Here is an 18,810-nt window from a genome sequence, read left to right as displayed (position 1 = left end):
AGATTGAAATAACTATGCCAGTGTATACTTCCACCATCAGCTGAGGAATACTTCACCAATATTTGATACTGTCATACATTTTTTGTTTTGTCATTCTGTTGGCTATAAGTTGCTATTTTTTTATTCAATTTGCATTTGTTTAACAGTGAAAGTTTAACTGTTGTAATTTTCTTTTCTTTGAATTGCCTCTTAATATGCTTTGCTCCATTTTCTATTGGTTTCTTCCTCTCTTTGGGGGCGTGTGTGTGTGTGTGTATGTGAGTTTGCAATAGCCCCTCGTATATTTCAGATCAGTAGTTCTCAATTGAACTTGCAGTTCACACATCTCTTTTGGAGGTAGGGGGCCCCAGAAGCATATTCAGGAGGTTCACAGGTCAACACTATTTCCATAATAATTATAAGACTTTGCCATTTTCATTATGTTAACATTTGCACTGATGCCACAAAACAACAGTGAGTAAAACTGCTGGAATCTTACCGCAAATTAAGACAAGTAGCATCAAACTGTACTAGTAGTCTTTGTATTCACCTTCATCATGCACACGTTAGAGGGAAAAAAAAAAAAAAAGAAAAATCCAGCTCATTTAAGAATGTCCTTGATGAAACAGTAATGATCATTAATTTTACTAAATGCCAGTGCTGGCTATGTCTTTAATATTCTGCATGATGACATGGGACTCACACATAGAGCACTTCTGCTGAGTTCTGAAGTAGAATGATGATCTTGAGGAAGAGCACTTGGTAGATTGTGTGATTTGCAAGCTGAGCAACCCCCTCCTTTTTTTGAACATCATGTTTACCTCAAAGAACAATTGACAAACCGTGACTATTCATACCTCGGTATTTGGCTGATATTTTCTTGAAAATGAACAAAGTAGTCCTGCCACACTAAGGGAAATAGCTGACAGTATTTGTTGCTAGATAAAATTTGAAATTTCAAGAGAAAATTAGAATTTTGGGAAAACTCTAACTGCCAGCATAAACTTGAGAGCTTCTGATACTTGAAGATGTTTAATGAAATTGGTGGTGATATTAATGAATGTGACTTTCTGATAGTATACAATTAAATGTGTAATCTTTTAGAGAATCTGCGTAGCTCGGTGAGCCTGTATTTTCCAAATGACCAGTGCATGATATTATAAAACCATGCAAGGATAGAAGATTCATTCAAAGTACAAGATAAACCAATGGATTTTCACTAAACAAATGGGAGAATTTCACTGGTAGATTTCAGATTCCACACTGCAACTAAAATTTAAGAAATGATTGAGTCAAGTTTTGATGTCATAGCAAGGAAGAATATACACGTTTACATGAAAGGTTATTAAAATACCCTTCTTTTTCCAACTACACATCTGTATGAAGCTAGAATTTCTTCACATAATTCAGCCAAAAAACATTTTGCAATAGATTTAATGTAGAAGCAAACATGAGAGTCTCATTATCTTCTCTTAAGTTAGATATTAAAGAGATTTACAAAAATGTAAAATTACCTCTCCTCAGTAAGTTTTTGGCTTTGGGCAATTTATTTTTTATGAAAATATGGAGTTTTAAAATAAAATGTTATATAATTTTTAATAAAATTTATAAAAATATAATTGGCTTATTACTGTTATTTTAATAAATTATTCAATTATGGTTAAGAAAGTTATTAATTTTAAAAAGTAGTAAATATTTCTAAAACTTGGTTTTAATTTCTAATAAAATAATTGTTGATATATACATATATCCCACAATGCCAGGTGTGAGTATATTTGCTCTTTGAGGCCCTCAAAAATTAAGAGGGATGGAGTCTTGAGACCTAAGTTTGAGAACTAGTGTACTAAATAAATCTGTCAGTTTTTGACATTACAAATATCTTCTCCCAGGATGTCACCTTCCCATTAACCTTACCTGTGTTGTACTTGGTTGAATAGAAACCTTTAATTTCTTTTTGGAGCCAGTTCCATTTTTCCTTCACATTTTGTGCCTTTCTGGTCTTCTAAAAAGAACAGCTTCTTCAACTCTGAGGTCACAAAAATATGTTTCTACATTTCCTTCCATTAGATGAGTAGTGTTACTTTTCATATTTGGTCTTCATTATATTCCAGTCCAACTTCATTTTTCTCTGGATAGAGAATCAATTTCCCCAACATAGTTTTCTAAATAATCTGTCCTCTCCCCCCCTGACTTGTAATGCTGCCTCAGGTGTGAATATATATTTGGGATCCAATTCCACATGGATATTTATCTGTCTCTCAGCTGGTACCACATTATTTTTCATTAAAATCATCTTGTAATGTCTTAATGTATAGCAGATTTCCCCCATTGTTAACATCTTTTCCAAGATTCATTTAACTATTTATTAATGAAAGTTTATTTTTCAGTGTATAATTTAAACTAAACAAGTATTGATTTTTAGAATAAATTTATAATTACACAGAATAGTTTTCCTCTGGATTTTGATGAAAACTGTGCAGAATTCACAAACAAAATGGAAGGAATAAAGATATTATATTGTCTCATCCATTCAAATTTATACTGATCTTCTGTAATGTCTTTTAGTTAAAAAATATTCTCCGTAAGATCATATTAATTGTTTATGAAGTTAATTTCTAGATATTTTATAATGAATGTGCAATTATAAATAACATCTGATTATCAATCATTTTTTACTTTTTTGTATTTTGAATAAGTAAGACATCTACATATTGCAAGCTTCAACCGATACACGAGTATAGTAAAAATTCTTCCTCCTCCTCCTCTGCCTTCCAGACGTCTATTTATCTCCTTTTGAAACCATTAGTAACTAGCTTCTCATTTTTGCTTTCAGACACTATAATTATGTACAAGAAAATATGTATATGTATTATTTTCCCTTGACAGTAATATAAACAGGAGCCTACGGTACACACTGTCCTATTGCTGAAGTCTTTGTACTCTTTCCACATAATTTCCTGAGAATTGTAAATCTTCTTTGATACCACACCAAAACTTGACAAGCAGTAATTTCTTAAATCATATCTGAGGATGTCTCTTTTGCTGCTCTCTCCCTCTCCTCCTCCCTCTCTCCTTCATTCTTGTTCTTTTGTTTTACAAATGAATTGTGTCCATTTTCTGGACTTCTCCATAATGAAATGGCTTAGACCCCTATTGATAGACATTTTAAATTGTTCGAAATTGTGTTCTATTATACCTAGCTCTGCAGGGAACACCCTTGTACCTGCATCAATTTGCCTATGTGTGATTATACTTGTAGGCTACATTTCTAGAATGAAATTACTGAGTTTAAGAAAATGTGCTTTTGTCATTTTTTTGTTTCAAGTCACTAAATTGACCTTCACAAAATACTGTGTCATTTATACGCCCACAATGAATGTACATGCTTGCCTATTTCTCTGCATTTTGGCTAATACCATGTGATAATTTCCTTTTGCTTTTTGCTGATGTGAAAGGTGAATTATAGTACCTTGGGGTAGATTTAGTTTAATTCATATTATAAGTAAGATTGAGTATCTTTATATAAGTTTAAGAATCATAGGTATTTCCTAAGATGTCAACTAATGAAATCCTTTGCCCATTTTTTTCTCTTGGGTTGTTTGTGTTTCAACTATTAATATGTGAGATCGTATTTCTTTGATTAATGATTCTGTGCTATGATATGATTTAGAAAATATTAATCCCAGTTAATCATTTGTCTTTTGACTTTATTTTGCTTTTTATTTTAAGGAAAAATTTAGTTTAATATAATAATGTTTTGAAAACTAGTGCCATGATTGGAATGTAATTTTTGTCTCTGAGATTATTTTTAACTCTCTGTTTCCTCTGGTCCTTTGTGGTTTCTTTCTTTCCTTCTTTCCTTTTTTTCATTTAAGTGTGTAATTTACCTTGAATTTACTCTCGGATAAGAAGACAGACATTGATCTAAATTTATTTAAGATGTCTACCAAATTGTCCCAGTCTAGTTATTGAATATTCTATCTCTTCTCCACAGATTTGAATGCCACTTAATTCATATACAAAATCCCTTTACATAGAGGGGTCTATTTATTGATTTTCTATTCTGTTTTATTGTTTGGTCTGCCTCTATATGTGCCAGTATCATACTATTTTAATTACTTATATTTTCCCTTGATAATTGCTGGTATAGATTAAGTATATGTTGATCTTATATTAAACAAACTTGCAGGATTTTTAAGTTAGCTTTTACTATTTGTTACTTTTGAGTTTTCGAAGTCACTTGTTATATCATCTGCCAATGTGGGCAATATCATTATCCCATCCCATTGCCTTTTGGAAAGTTTTTCATAATCTGTCTTTCTGCTTACTAGTTTATGCTTCAGCTGAGCCTCTTTGCTTTAAGTCTCTTCATTGGGAACTTTATTTTGCTTAATTTTAAACTTCATTTAACTTTAATTATATTTTTCATTCTCATTATTTCTAATGAGTTCTTATTTATATGCTTGTTTCTGTTTTATGTTTCAAAAACTCCTTTATCTTTTTAGGGGTATTTAATTTTTTTGAAGTCTTAGCCTGCCAGTTCTATTACATTAGTTTTTTCTAATATTACTTCTTTTTCCTTCTTCTTCCTCATAATTTTGACACTAGCATTCTTCAGGTAGTTTGTTATTAATATTTTGGCTAGAGATGTATCTGGAGGGAAAGGTGAAGCTGATGCCCTAGCTTCAGTGACTTCAGGTGGATGGAGCCGTACTCAGCCATAATCTCTCTTCTCCCAATGGAAGACCTTGTCTGCCCTAGACACCGCTTTCACCAAGACCTCCATCTCTCTGTTTTACCTCCTTAGTTCGTAGGCTGGGAATGTAGAGTGCAGAGGGTGAAAGGCTCAGATCTGTTAGTCACTACAGGCCCCCCATTCCAGCCTGGCCCTCATTTCACCACTGCCATCCACTGACTGTGGGCTGGAACTGGGTAAATCAGGAAAGAACAAGGCAAGCAAAATGAGAATGAGAAATGGCACATCTAGAAAGCTCTTCCCAAGCTTGTTTTCATCATCATTGGCCCTTGGAGTTCCCCTCCACACATCCAGACATACAAACATGCACTGGGTCTCAAAAACCCCTGTTCTGCTAAGGGTTTCCCATGGTTCTTTTGTGATGGAGTTGAGTTAGAGTACCAGTCTCAGTACAAACTCAGCAACCTTCTGTCCTGGAATATCTCCAGTGCTAGATTCAGGGGCGAGAGCCAGTAGGCCACACTAGTTTGCTATCTTGTCAGAAGCCCATTAATTTTCTCTTTCCCCTCACGTTGAATCTAATGATAAGATTTACACACACACGCATGCATGCACACACACACACACTCTCTCTCTCTCTTAAATATAATAGCCCTAAATGTCTTATTAATGCATAGCTTTGGAAGTTATTTTCAAAGCTTTTTTCATGTGGTAATTATGATCATCAGCTCTTAAAAATAAGGGTAGAAAACAGAAAAAGAATGCTTCTTTTCAGCTAAAAAAAGAACAACAGAAACTAAAAACCCAAAAAGCAAATGTTCTAAGAAGTTTCTAGGTGGCAGGTGCTATTAAATTTCTACATTCATTATGTCATATAATTTTTACATGATGTAATAGTTATTTTAAAATTCCTTTATTAGGGAGGAAATTAAATTTCAGAAAGCTTAGACAAAATTGTCCAAGATTATATTGGTGGGAAGTGACAAAAGCCAGGGTTGAAAGCCTCATCCTTTTCTGCCTTCTGCCTGGTCTTCACCTGGGTTCTAGGCATCCAGGTTACATTTCTTAATATTTATGCTAATGCAAGGGAAACGGTTCACATAGAACACCTTAGAACACACTTGTTTTTTAAGGCCATACACTATACCTACCCCCAGTGGAACAATAATTTCTCTTAAACCAGAGAAATAAATGAAAATATTTTATTGCATATCCAAACATCCATCAAAGTCACAGGGAATAATTTGGAATTTCTCCTGCAGTCCTCTTTAGTAGACCTTTAACAATGTCTGGGGTGATTCATGCAAGCAGAATGAACAGAATAAAAGGCAAATCACATTGTAGCCAATGTTATTTTATGATGAGATCATAAAATAATGTTGGGGTGGGATGAGGGGGGATAACTTGCAGCATGTTTAATGGTAGAGATGTTTCAAAAATCATGTGATGGCTTTCTTCCAAGGCTTAGTTTTTTTCTCACAGTAATACAGATTCCTGGTATTAAATTTGAGTATGACCATGATGTTGAAATCGTAGCCCTTTTACATATGAATTCCTTATTATTCTAAGCTTAATAGCGCCAGATGCAGGAGAACTCAAAAAGTCTAAAACCCAGTAATTGTGAATAATCCCAGAACCAGTATTCTATGAATCACTTTGTGGTTTTTATTTTTCATTGGATGAAAACAGCACTGATATTTGATTACAAATACTTACTAAAAGTAGATGCAGCCCAAGTTGGGTGCTGCTTTACTCTCTGGAGTGACAGCTCCCTGAGTTGTATGTTCAGAGCTTGTAAATATTAGAGCAAATAGAAATCTTTTAAAACATCATTTCTGATGATTTAGAGAGAAACATACTCAGATTTTTATTTTTTGATTGTGATACAGTTTAAGCTTTAGAAAATTAGTCTACAGCTCATCAGCCAAAACTGGAGGAGAGATAATTTAGCCATCTACGAGAAGTATAAACAAGATAATTGAAACAAGATAAAAGATAATTGAAAAAGGAATGTTTAGCAGTATCAAATATGGAATTTGGCTTCCAAAATGGGAGGAAACATGATTCATAGTGCCCACTGATTATGTTATATACGTATGTGTATCTATATATGAATACCCACACATATATATTTGTAAGGTTTAGACTATGAAGAGTCTCAGTTTGAAAAAAGAAAAAGAATGCCATACGCAGGACAGTGGGAGAATATTGCTCTTTCCTGGCAGTGTGCTAATTTACTTAACATAGTGAAATAAAGTCTCTTTCGGAGGTTACTGATGCCACATCCCACAGTTAAAATTCCAAACCCATTCTTTAGAGAACTAAATAAAAGAGAAATAAGTAAAATTTACTTTCATAGAAGGATATTCTTTTACTTGAGCCTCCAAACAAGAATGGAACATAAAACGTATCCCTGCCGGTGATTTTGACATCTAAGTATTTAAATGAGAGCAGCAGAATTGGATATATGAGTCAGCTGTCTTGGTACTGGACCACTGACCCCAAATTTAAAAACAACAGTGTTGTTTGTGGGTTTTCACTACAACCTACATGGGTGTGCTCATCAGTCAGAGGCTGGGGACTGTTCACCCCAGTTCTTTAACTCATCCAAATCCCAGGTTTTCCTTATAAACAAGGAAGACAGAGCATCACTTGGTGAGCACTAGCTGGGGAGGAGCCTTGGAGAGGGAAGATGAGACTTTGGGAAACTTATGACAAAGAGGAAGGTGCACCTTGCGGTGTCGGCAGACTTTCAGAAGCCGAAAAGAGCACTGACTACATGCAGGTTTCAGGATTGCCCTCAACCCATTTGAAATTTATACATTCAGGGAAATTAACATCATAGGCCTCTTAATAAGTCACAGTGTTTGTCTGGGGTGGGAGCACCTTAAGGATTGCTTTCTTAGTTCCGATCTTTGACTTTTTAGATATGTGACATGAATGTACATATGAAAAACAATGATTCTAGAAGAGCTGGTTTCCTCATGCACATCCTCTATCATTTCCAATGTTAAGTGGAGAGCTTTATAGCAGTTTGTCAAGAACATTGAAACAGTACCTTTCTACTGAGCTTAAGATTTTATAGACATCAAAAAGGCATTTTAAAATCAATGGAACAATTTTTAATGTTTGCCATATATAAAGAAAATATGTTTTCTCCCATTGCTGCATTTAATCAATTATTATATGTTGTGTCAAAGGGGGATTTCTATTTAAATATGAGAAAAATGTTGAAAATTTTATTAGATGACAGTTATGATGCAGCAAACTATTGAAAGGTAATTTGGAGTGGGGAGAAAATATGGAGACAAAAATACCAGTTAGAACGTCTCCATATAGTGAATGAGAAGTGTCTGGTGAGGAATCCTACATGACAGTGTGTACTCACACAATCCATAGCAGAGACTACAGTATAAAGATTCAGAAACTGAAGATACTTTGTTTTGTATTTTGCCATCATTGTTGTCTTTACTTTTTCTTACTCTAGTGCTCAAAGATCTTAAAGAGATTTGCATGTTTTATTTCAATGGAAATTTCTTGGCATCTAAAGCCAGTTTGAGATACAATAACAGTTATGTTAACATTAGAGTTTCATAGTAAGGTTATTGAGGTTATTTTAATAAGATAATATTCTCATTTTTCACTTTGGTAAGTCACACTTCCATATCACAATCAACCAAATGCTTTTTTAATCCTTATATTTTTTGGAACACATTGCCCTTTTCAAAGCTTGTTCACAAATGCTGCTTAACTTTAAAAAAAAAAAAAGTATACCATTAGAGAAAGACATTTTGAAGCTAAGCTGGATATATGCTTATTTTGTATTATTTTAAATCTATGCTAATAAATAAAAATGTTCCACTTTCAAATTTAATATCATCAACATTGTTATCCTGAAAGCAATGAGATTATAGTTGATTATGCCTTGTCTCCTCAGATAAATTTACAAAGAAAAATGAGAGTTACTGGTGTTATTACCCAAGGAGCCAAGAGGATTGGAAGCCCAGAATATATAAAATCCTACAAAATTGCCTATAGTAATGATGGAAAGACTTGGGCAATGTACAAAGTGAAAGGCACCAATGAAGACGTGGTAAGGCTGACACGATATACTTCATTTGAAAATAATGAAGTAATAGTCATTGATTAATTAATAGTCGTTGATTACTAAATGGCTACTGAGTCTTCAGCAGAAGCTTTAAGTTGTTGAAAATAAATTTATGAATTTTTTAATTGGACTAGTAGTGTGAAGAGGATAAGGAGTTATCCCAAATTATAAATGTACAGTATCTACCATTTAAGACTTTCTCAGATTTTCATCAGTGGTCCTTTAAATACTTTATCGCAAGGTTAGCATGGTCCTGTGTATGACAATTAAGTTTTGTTTCAACAGTAGTCAGCTTTCAATTTCATTTTACTGCTTTGGCAGATCATCACTCTCCTTGATCAAATAACTGCAGATCAGTACTACTATTTTTAAAGAAAAAATATGATTTTTAAAGAAAAATACCTTTATGGAAAAGATTTATATCTTAATATACTTCATATTGGAAGAAAATTTTGTTATTTAACAGAAGAAAATATTTAGAAGAAATGGATATAATATTCAATATCTCCTTTGTCTTTCATAAGGTATTCTCAATTTTTAAATTAATTTTACTCAACATTATTAATTTTTAAAAATACCAGGACTATAGCTTATTCCATTTAAAACTAGTCATTAGACTAGACTAATAAAAGATTTTATGAAAGATTTTAAAAATTACCTTCTTAAATTAAACCTATGTAGGTTTTCTGATTACCAGTTTATATAGAGGGTAAAATGAAAATGAGATTTAAAAGAATTAAAAATAACACATTTTAGCACTTGAGTTTTAGAGGGAAATTAGCTTTTCACTGGAGATATATATATAAAGAATTACGAGTCTCTTATCTAGTGACCTGAAACTGACTGATAAGGTACGAATCTTGGGGAATCAGACCCTAAAATGTCATAAATCTGATCACAGGGTGAGAGAAACCCAGTGATCAGGAAGCAGTAGTGAAGACTAGTTCTAACAAAAACAAACAAAAACTATAATTACCAAGTAGCAAAATGATCAGGCAGACCCAGACCCCAAATTAAGTTGAAAGATTTAAGGTGCCCATTTCTCAAAAAAAAAAAAAAAAAAAAAAAAAAAAGAAGCATTCCCTGGCTCTGAAGGACTGGCCTTAAATTGACAAGACCATTGTAGTAGGGTGGAGATTGAGCCATAGGTCACAGTGATATTATAGCTTTAATCAGGATTTTATCTCTAGGTTTTACGTTCACTGCTGATGGCAAGGTGCATCTGAAATGCTCCAGGCCCCTAAATTATTTAGTCCAGTTTTTGAAAGATTATGTTGAGTAGTATATAGAGTCACTGTATGAAAATAGGTTTCTTTAAAAAATCTATTGCAATTAATTTTTTAAATTTATTATTATTATTATTATTATTATTATTATTATTATTATTATTATTATTATTATTATTATTATTGTTATTATTATTTTAGTGGAGGTACTGGGGATTGAACCCAGGATCTCATGCATGCTAAGGATGTGCTCTACCACTGAGGTATACCCACCCCTGGCAATTAACATTTTTAAATTCTGTATTATCTTTTTACACAGGTGTTCCGTGGAAATGTTGATAACAACACACCCTACGCTAACTCTTTCACACCCCCCATCAAAGCTCAGTATGTAAGACTCTATCCCCAAGTTTGTCGAAGACACTGCACTTTGAGAATGGAACTTCTTGGATGTGAGCTGTCAGGTGAGTCTCATTTTATCTATTCCTGTACCCTCTTTAAAGGGGGGGAAAAAGCGTATTTGTTGGTAGTCTGCTTTTAACTTGCAATTTTTCGACACCATAGATAATCATTACTGCTTCAGAATATCCGGGCTTAGTTCAGTGAGAAGGCAAGAAAGAGAGTGTGTGTGTACAGGATAAATAAGTTCTAGAACACACTACAGGATAGAATTAATGCAGAAGGGCAGTGTATTTCTTTGAATGGTTGAAGAAAGTGCAACAAATGTTCACTCTGGAAACTTTTGTCAAATTTAAATGTGTTTCTTGATTTTAATAGTAACTATGATTTATGGTTTGTGACAAGATTTCAGTAAAAACTGGAGTCTGCCTGACCTCACAAGTTGCAGTTATGTTTAGGGTTACAGTATAGAAAAGTAAGCTTTATCTTTGTCCAGCTACCATAAGAATTTGGTTTTGTCCTTTTTGGGGGGTTGTATGAAACATGCAAACTTAACATTCCTTCCAAGGAGATGGTAGATCTCAGATTGCTACTCTAAATTCATTCTTAGATCATTCTTATCTAGTAACCTGCTTATTGTACAAACAGTGGTTATGGAACACAAAGATAATCTATCCAAGGACTCAAAGTTAAATAATCCTTGTCCTCCGGGAGCATCAGGACTAGACACAAAGGTGCAGACCTTATGTGCAGATCTCACAGTGGTTCACTTTCAGTGTAGCTAGGTTCTCAGCTAAGCAGACAGTCTTGTCTAGGTGTTTCACTGTGTTATATTTTTGGTGGTAGTTCTTATAGTTCTAACATCAACATTTATCTTTGCCCCTGTTGCCTGAAATTCTGTTCAGACGACTGTGTTTTTAAGAAAACTAAAAATTCACGTGTGCCCTACTTTTTAGCATCACCTCCAAGTCTGAGAGACTTTTATCACATTTACAATAATACCATTTAGTTAAAAATAGGAGAAAACATCCCTGCAAAGAGAGAACAGAGAGCTTTATATTCATTTCAAAAGGTTGCACGTGGGTTAAAATGCATACTTCAAATCTATTCCCTTCTTAGGTTTATTTGTGATGTCAAGAAAGGGAGTGATTTTTAAGGAAATAGAAGTTACTAGCAAAAAACAACCAAACCTTAAATGAACGCATTACATTCAGTGGAATGAAAAACATTTGGGCAGATGAGTGAATCTATTTTAAGAATCACATTTTCATATTATAAATGGGTGTCTTTTAGGAAGCAATCAAACATACAGTTTTAGTACCATTAATTATCCTAATAGGGATGTTTTCCTTATTTTGGTAATTCAGACTTACTGACTACCAGTAAATCTCAGCAGAATTATTGCTCTAGAGTGTTTATATTGTGTGTCACCATATCATCACAGGCCAGCGTCATCCCTCAGTCATTCATCATAAAGCAATCAAGAGGAAGCCACAATATGTTGAGGTTTGCTGCAAGTCCCGTGGATTTTAGTTGCTTAATATTACCTTCCCCAGTTTTTCAGTCTTTTGATTCATGAGGGCCAGTCTCTCAGACATGACACAGTTACACCCCCAAGATAGGAATATATTTTATTTTCAAGTTTGACAACAGGTTACAACTGACACTTTACGGATTTTTATGTTTTTAAAAAGAAGCCATACCCCACCTCCCAACCCCACCAACTGATTTTGAATGTGCATGCAGAGAATAATATCTCTTGATGAAGGCTTTTAAAAGCTAGGGTACCTCACTATAGAAATAATCACTTTTGCTGGTAATGCTTCATTTTGTTCAGGTGCTGTCCATGCTGGTAAAAGAGTCAATTTAGACATACGAAGTCATACAGATAAGAAGGGAAATTCGTGATATGAGGCAAATTGGCGAGGAAGTTCACTATAACACTTGGAAATAAACAGTAATATAATGCACCAAACTATTTCCCACAATCCAGTGCAGCACTGTGAAGCCCAAGGCTGCCTTATTGTGTTCAATAAACTGTTACAAGATCTCTCAGCCTGCCTAGAAGATCAGCAGTAAAGCTTGTCTCAGACACTTAAAAAGAAAAACCCCTAAATTCTCTGAAAGAGATATGATTTAAGATGTTTAGAATGAAATGAATCATGACTACAATTAGTAGAGGAATAATCATTCATTCTTTCTTTAAACAAAGAATACAGCACTTTTTCTGGGCTAAGTACTAGACAACAGAGTGGGCAATGAAATGAATCTAGAGCAAAGCAGAAATGGTCAAAGTAAAGGTATCCCTCTTCTATCCAGTACTTCAGATACTATGCTCTATCACAAAAAGAGAAAAACAGTTACCTTTCCTTTTCCCTTGTGTCTCTTCTGCAAGCCAAGCAATTTTACAGAGACTTTGGTAGCAAGTCGGGTGGAGGTGGAGGATTGCTGGTGGGAATAGAAGAACTGGTCAGAAATCCATAATACAGACAAATCATGTTATCTTAGAACTGCTTGAAGATAAATAGCATGTTGTTAAGATGTTAGAACTTTCTAGAATCTTTGAGATTTGTCATGAAATATTTCTTTTCCAGAATTTATATTTAGGATTTAGAACTGTTTTCATCATTGGACTCAGAATACAGGTCTCCTATGATCCTACAACCCAAAAAGACTTGAGTTAAGACATCCAATTGGCTAACCCTCTGGGTCCATTTTTGTCATGTTTGCATAGGAGTTTGTTAGAAGGTAGGGGTGAAGACAAATGTGGAGGAGCCTCAAGAAGGAACCCTGGATCTAGACTGATTAGGAAAGAAAGCAAGTAATTATAGTTAAGAATTCATTGTATCAGTGAAGAGTCTAAACCACCTCTCTTAGAGCCTAGACTTAAGATGGTCTAGTTTTAGAAACTACAACCAGTTAGAGGATATTCTTTAGTACTCACTGATACGCTGATCTGGGGACTTAATGTTGTCATCTGTTGCAATGAGCTTTATGGAAATAATAAAGATAGCTAACATTTACTGAATGCTAGCTATATACCAGCACTGTTTCTAAATACTTTATTAACTTACTTCTTAGAACACTTCTTTGAGACAATTTTTATTATTATTTCCATTTTACAGATGAGAAGACTGAGGCACTGAATGGTTAAATAATGGGTACAAGGTCACACAGCTAGTGAGTAGGGGACCAAGAGAGTGTGAGGTGACATTGATTAGAGAAGTCTCCTCTTTTATCCTAACTTTCTTGATGCACAAACTTACCCTGTGTGTTCCTTGGCCAAAATGTAAAATTTTACATATAGAAGGCTCAATCACTGGTTAATATGATAGTAGAATCATGCTGCCTGTTACAAGCTTTGTGAATATAATTTTGTCACAGTTGCAATTCAACATTGGGAAATACTGTGTGTATATACACACTCACACATGAGATTTTTCAAGGACAAGGACAAACCTAAATTTTGTACCATGTCAAACCTGGATTTGAGAATCCTCAAAAAATATCCAATACTAGAGGTATTGAGAATGATTGAAATATAAAAATTTATAAAAAGGCTTGTCCACTAATGGTTTTTGCTAGAATTAGCTTTCTTAAAATCTCATCTACTAGTTTAAATTCTACACTTGTACAATGCTGGGCACATGATATACATGGAATAAATATGAGCTTCCTACCTTCCAGAAGAAGCTGTGGTGGTACTGTAAGAATCAAAGATAATGATGAACAGATTTCTTAGAAAACAAAATGCTGTCCAGTTAAGAATATACCATTGGAGCATTTTGTGAAAATAACTTTGTATTGAGGGAATTTTCATTTGCAGTATTATATATAGAAACAAATAAAAGACAACCAAATATACTTTGCGAGAAAAATGTTCCAGTTTTAAAGACACAATGAAACCACTGAAAACCAGGAAACAGTCATGAGGCTATCAGTAATGAGACAGGAGAGAGCATTTCAGCATTGTTGTCATTTTGCAAAATCATCTATCACAGAAAAGTAGTTTGAATGGTCCGTCTTGTTTTCAATTTTTCCAAAATATATTCAGACAAAATAGCTTGAATTGGCTATCTTGTTTTTCGATTTTGTTCCAGATTTATTTCTGATTATAGCCTTTTTTTTGAATCTAGATGCTCTCTCTTTGGGGAATGAATAGCATTATGCTTAATCTTCTCTTCCCTGTCCAAAATGAATGCAGAAACCTTCCACGGTGATAAATTATTTTTCTCATAGAGCCCTTCTTGTTTTCTTCTAGGCTGTTCTGAGCCTCTGGGGATGAAATCAGGACATATACAAGACTATCAGATCACTGCCTCCAGCATCTTCAGAACTCTCAATATGGACATGTTCACTTGGGAACCGAGGAAAGCTCGGCTGGACAAGCAGGGCAAAGTGAATGCCTGGACCTCCGGCCACAATGACCAGTCACAATGGTTACAGGTAATATTTTCCAAAAGTGTATCAGTACCCACTGCTCCCCTTCCTTAGAGGATTTCCTGTTTTTAGGTGAATGTTGGAATCGTTACCTTCATACTAATTTAAAGGTGCCTTCTTCTTTGGCTTAACTAAATTGGTAAAACAAAAATTCCTTAGGAATCCATGTCCTCGTGTTATATTTACTCTGGTGTTGATTTATAGATGTTCCTGTCAGACTGATGTAGCAGAGTGTACCAGATCACGCTATGTATAGGTCAATTTGATTGATTATGAGAACATTTGCATTTTAACTCTCATCTTTTCTAATGCTTTGTGTCAGTCTTGGTTTGAAAGCATCACAGCAGGAATCCATACCGCCTTGAAATCATGCCACTGACCTGCAGATTGTTCCCATAGAATCATGACTCATGACTTATTAGCTCTTTACTGGTGGTTGCTAAGCAATAGAGCAATTTGATTACATTTTCATAAGAGAGCTTTATAGAAGGAAAGCATACACATTGCAGAGTGTGTTTATCATTTGCACGTGAGGTAAGGTTACAGTCGGTGCTTTTTAAAAGTCTTCTTAAAATGCACTTATGTGTGGAGTATTTATAAGTATGCACAAATTTGTTAATGTCTTCTGTGGCTAAGAAAAGTAAGACAGCTTATTTCTATAATGAGGTCTTTTTTTTTTTTTTTTGGAAAGCTATGAGTTCTCCTCTTACTGATTTTTAGGCTGCGTTTAAGAGTTTCAAAGATGTGGTAATTCATAGTATTTCTGGAAATCATGAAAATAACTAAAATCACAAATGTCACCCTGTATCAAACTGGATTTGCCACACATGAAACTGTTCTTTCCAAGTGACCTGAAATTTCTAGTGGTCTCTTCTCAGTCTTTGCTTTCTTGGCCTTCATGTTCCCTAGTCTTATAGAAATAATCACTTTTTTCTTTACTTTCCCCTAACATTCTATCTGGAGCCTTACTGAGCTGAAGTTGTATTAAGTTCTTTCGTTACCAGGCATGATAGATAATTATGTATGTCTTTCTCCTTTTCCTTTTCTATGAGCTTTGTGAGGATAGGCCATATATATGGAACACAAGATAGATTTGTCATCCCAGAACCCAGCCTTATGTCCTTGTCGTATAATGTAGCAGAGCTACTGAGTTAAATCATTCGCTTGACAAATGTTGTGATGCATGTAGGAAGCATCACATACTATGAAAAATAGTGATGGCGCGTGAGTGAGCACCACACCGTCATGCTCCTAAGACATTACCTCTGTCATAGACCATTCCATTTATTCGGGGCGCACGGCATCATACTCTGTCTCCCTTCATCCTTCTAGCTGCTGTGTCCCGTTGTCCTCCAGGCCACCCTTCCCCTGCCTGTGACCTTCCTGACAACCTCAGTATCACCAGCTCCACACACTCACACTAACTCATCTAGCAAGTACTGGTTATTTCAATAACTGAAGAAAGGATTCAGTGACTTAAAAATCCTTTTCCCTTCTCACCACCCCCCTCTGCCACTTCCAAGATCTACCACCCTCTTTCACCTGGGTTTTTGCGGAAGCCTTCCAACCAGGCTTCTGGTTTCTGGCCTTACTCTGTAAAAACCTATTTCCCAAATTGTAACGAGTGTGATTTTTTTTTTTCTAAAATGTAAATGTGATTCTCTTGCTCCTTTTTTAAAAAGCTCTTCAACTGTTCCCTATCAGCCTCAGAATAAAGTGCAGATTCCTCAGTGTAGCCTAAAAGTCTTCGCGTGCTTGGCTGCATTTCATCTCTTAACCACGCTTCTGAATCTGCTTCAGTTGCTCCTCTTCGCAGAGGAAGCGAATGTCCTCTTCCTAGAGGAAGCGAATGGAAAGACGTCTGCCCACAGCATCCCCAGCCTTCTGTTGGTTAAATCCCTCAAGTATAGTTTAGATGTACTTTACTCTGGGAAGGCTTTGCTGCCACCTCCATCCCACACCAAATCTGGCCTAAGTTGTCCCCTGGATATTACCATGTCATCTGTAATTCTCTCACTGTCGTATTATCATGCTGTACTGGAAATGGTTTTTTCCCGCTAGATTATTTGCTCCAGGAGGGATGGAACCACATCTGTATTTTGTTTACTTTCTCAACCTCTTGTCTCATACCTAACTAAATACCTGTCACCACACCTGACATATGGTAGGCATTCAGTAAATACCGTTGAATGAAAGAATGAATGAATGGATTTCAGTATTATTCAAGTTAGTGATTTGGGCCTATACTGCCTATAATTTTGATCCCCAATTTAAGAGATCACCTGCTAGGATCCTCAAATTTTAAAATAATAATTGAAAAAGAAACCTAAAATTTTCTATTAAGGTGTGGCCTTACTAGTAAAGGAACTAATTTTTATTATACATAGCCTTTATGAACTTTTCAAGTTCTTAATTTGAAGACACCGTGGAAAATAACCCTTCCATTTGTTAGACTTGAATGGTGAAGTTAGACTTGTTCTTTGCCACTGTATAATATTTTTAAAATTGGAAACATTCCAGTCATATCTCATATTAGCTGGGTATGGCGAATATTATTTGTGAGTCATAATGCCATGTGGAATAAGACAAAATATTTTACACCCCATAAGTAATTCAGACAGGCTGGTAGACTCTCGAAATATCCACGTAAAGGTGTTGCCAATGGCAAATTTCTTTAGAAAGACAAAAATAAAACAACTGTTTTTACACAAATCAGGGTGTAATGTTCAGTGCAAACCTCTATCCACCACTGTTTTAAGATGGCTTTTCATCTGTCCTCTTAAAGTCACCTGCCTGCTGAAACTGATTCATTCTGTGGGTGACAGATTTTCTGTCAATCCAAGGACCACTTCTTCCCGTACATGTCTATTTTTTGTTGTGTCAGAACATATTCAGAATCTCCAAGCCAAGGTAAATTGACGTCTTATTTTTATTTTCCCTTTTTTGATATCATTCAAGAAAGTGCTCCAAAATTGTGACTATTTTTAGTATTTTCTCCTCAAGAGAATATAATCTGTTCAACTAGACGTTGTTATACTTGTTAGTATCTTTGTTGACAAGAAGCTTAATATTTTTATAGATAGTGTATAGAGTGACTCTGTTTTTGAATTGTTGATATAGAATCAATTTTTATCCTTATCTGGAGGCTTCTGATTTTATAAATTTTGGCTGTGTTCTTAACTAAGATGCATCACTTCTGAGAAATAGCTCTTCAGAAGAGAAACTGTCGGTCATTTAAATTCTCTTCCTTCATTATCAATCTCCTGCTAATTGTTTTTTGAGAAATTTCTTTCATATGCCAACTATTTATGTAACTCCCTAATAATAAGTTTTATTTCAGTTTGGTAGGTTTTCCAAAACTTGATCAGATAATACCTGGAAATACAGTTGTTGTAAATGAAACCCCCCAAAACATCCTTTACCCAGTTGTGATATATTTTAAGGAATTCATATACATTCATTTAGGGAATTCTTAAGTATTCAAATATCAATTTAACATTTTATTATTATTATGGGTCTAATGTTTCTTCCAGTCTCTTCTCTAAGGTCAAAATCTCAGAAGTTTCTCAAGCAAAACTTCTTGTGTTTTTCTTTTAGAAGTGATCTTACCTAACTGATTAGCTTCCCTTGAACTACTATTAATCATAAAAGCATGATGCTATTCCTTTATGAATATGTGTGAAGTCCACAGGTGGTCCAAAGTGAGAAGCATATCTCAGACCTATGAACAAACATTGTTCCATCACTTGAAATGTTTGATGGTCTCTGAAACTTTGAGCATGAAGTTCTACCAGTGTGTTTTCCAAAAGCCTGCAAAGGTTAAACTGCATTTACTCTCTTTCAAAAAGTCTTACCTACATCTACGTTGAGGGGTCATAAGCCGATCGTTCCAGACTCATAGTTGGACATTTAACACATGATTGGCTTGGATTTTAATCCTTAATATAAAATAAAGTGACATT

At 34.8% G+C, this 18,810-nt stretch overlaps 1 protein-coding gene across 2 annotated transcripts in view; it reads left to right on the top strand.

Annotated features, from left to right (window-relative positions):
• EDIL3 (EGF like repeats and discoidin domains 3) overlaps window positions 1–18,810 on the top strand; it is a 394,119-nt gene that overhangs the window by 277,291 nt on the left and 98,018 nt on the right. For both annotated transcript variants that reach the window (XM_032475466.1, XM_006178645.3), the window contains 3 exons: window positions 8,613–8,768; window positions 10,329–10,473; window positions 14,670–14,854. In XM_032475466.1, the coding sequence (XP_032331357.1) occupies window positions 8,613–8,768; window positions 10,329–10,473; window positions 14,670–14,854 (486 nt within the window). The remainder of the gene's footprint in view (window positions 1–8,612; window positions 8,769–10,328; window positions 10,474–14,669; window positions 14,855–18,810) is intronic.

The sequence above is a fragment of the Camelus ferus genome, chromosome 3 (assembly GCF_009834535.1).
Source record: "Camelus ferus isolate YT-003-E chromosome 3, BCGSAC_Cfer_1.0, whole genome shotgun sequence".
NCBI lineage: Eukaryota > Metazoa > Chordata > Mammalia > Artiodactyla > Camelidae > Camelus > Camelus ferus.
The sequence above is the reverse complement of the archived record's forward strand: the minus strand, read 5'-3'. Positions and strand labels throughout refer to the sequence as shown.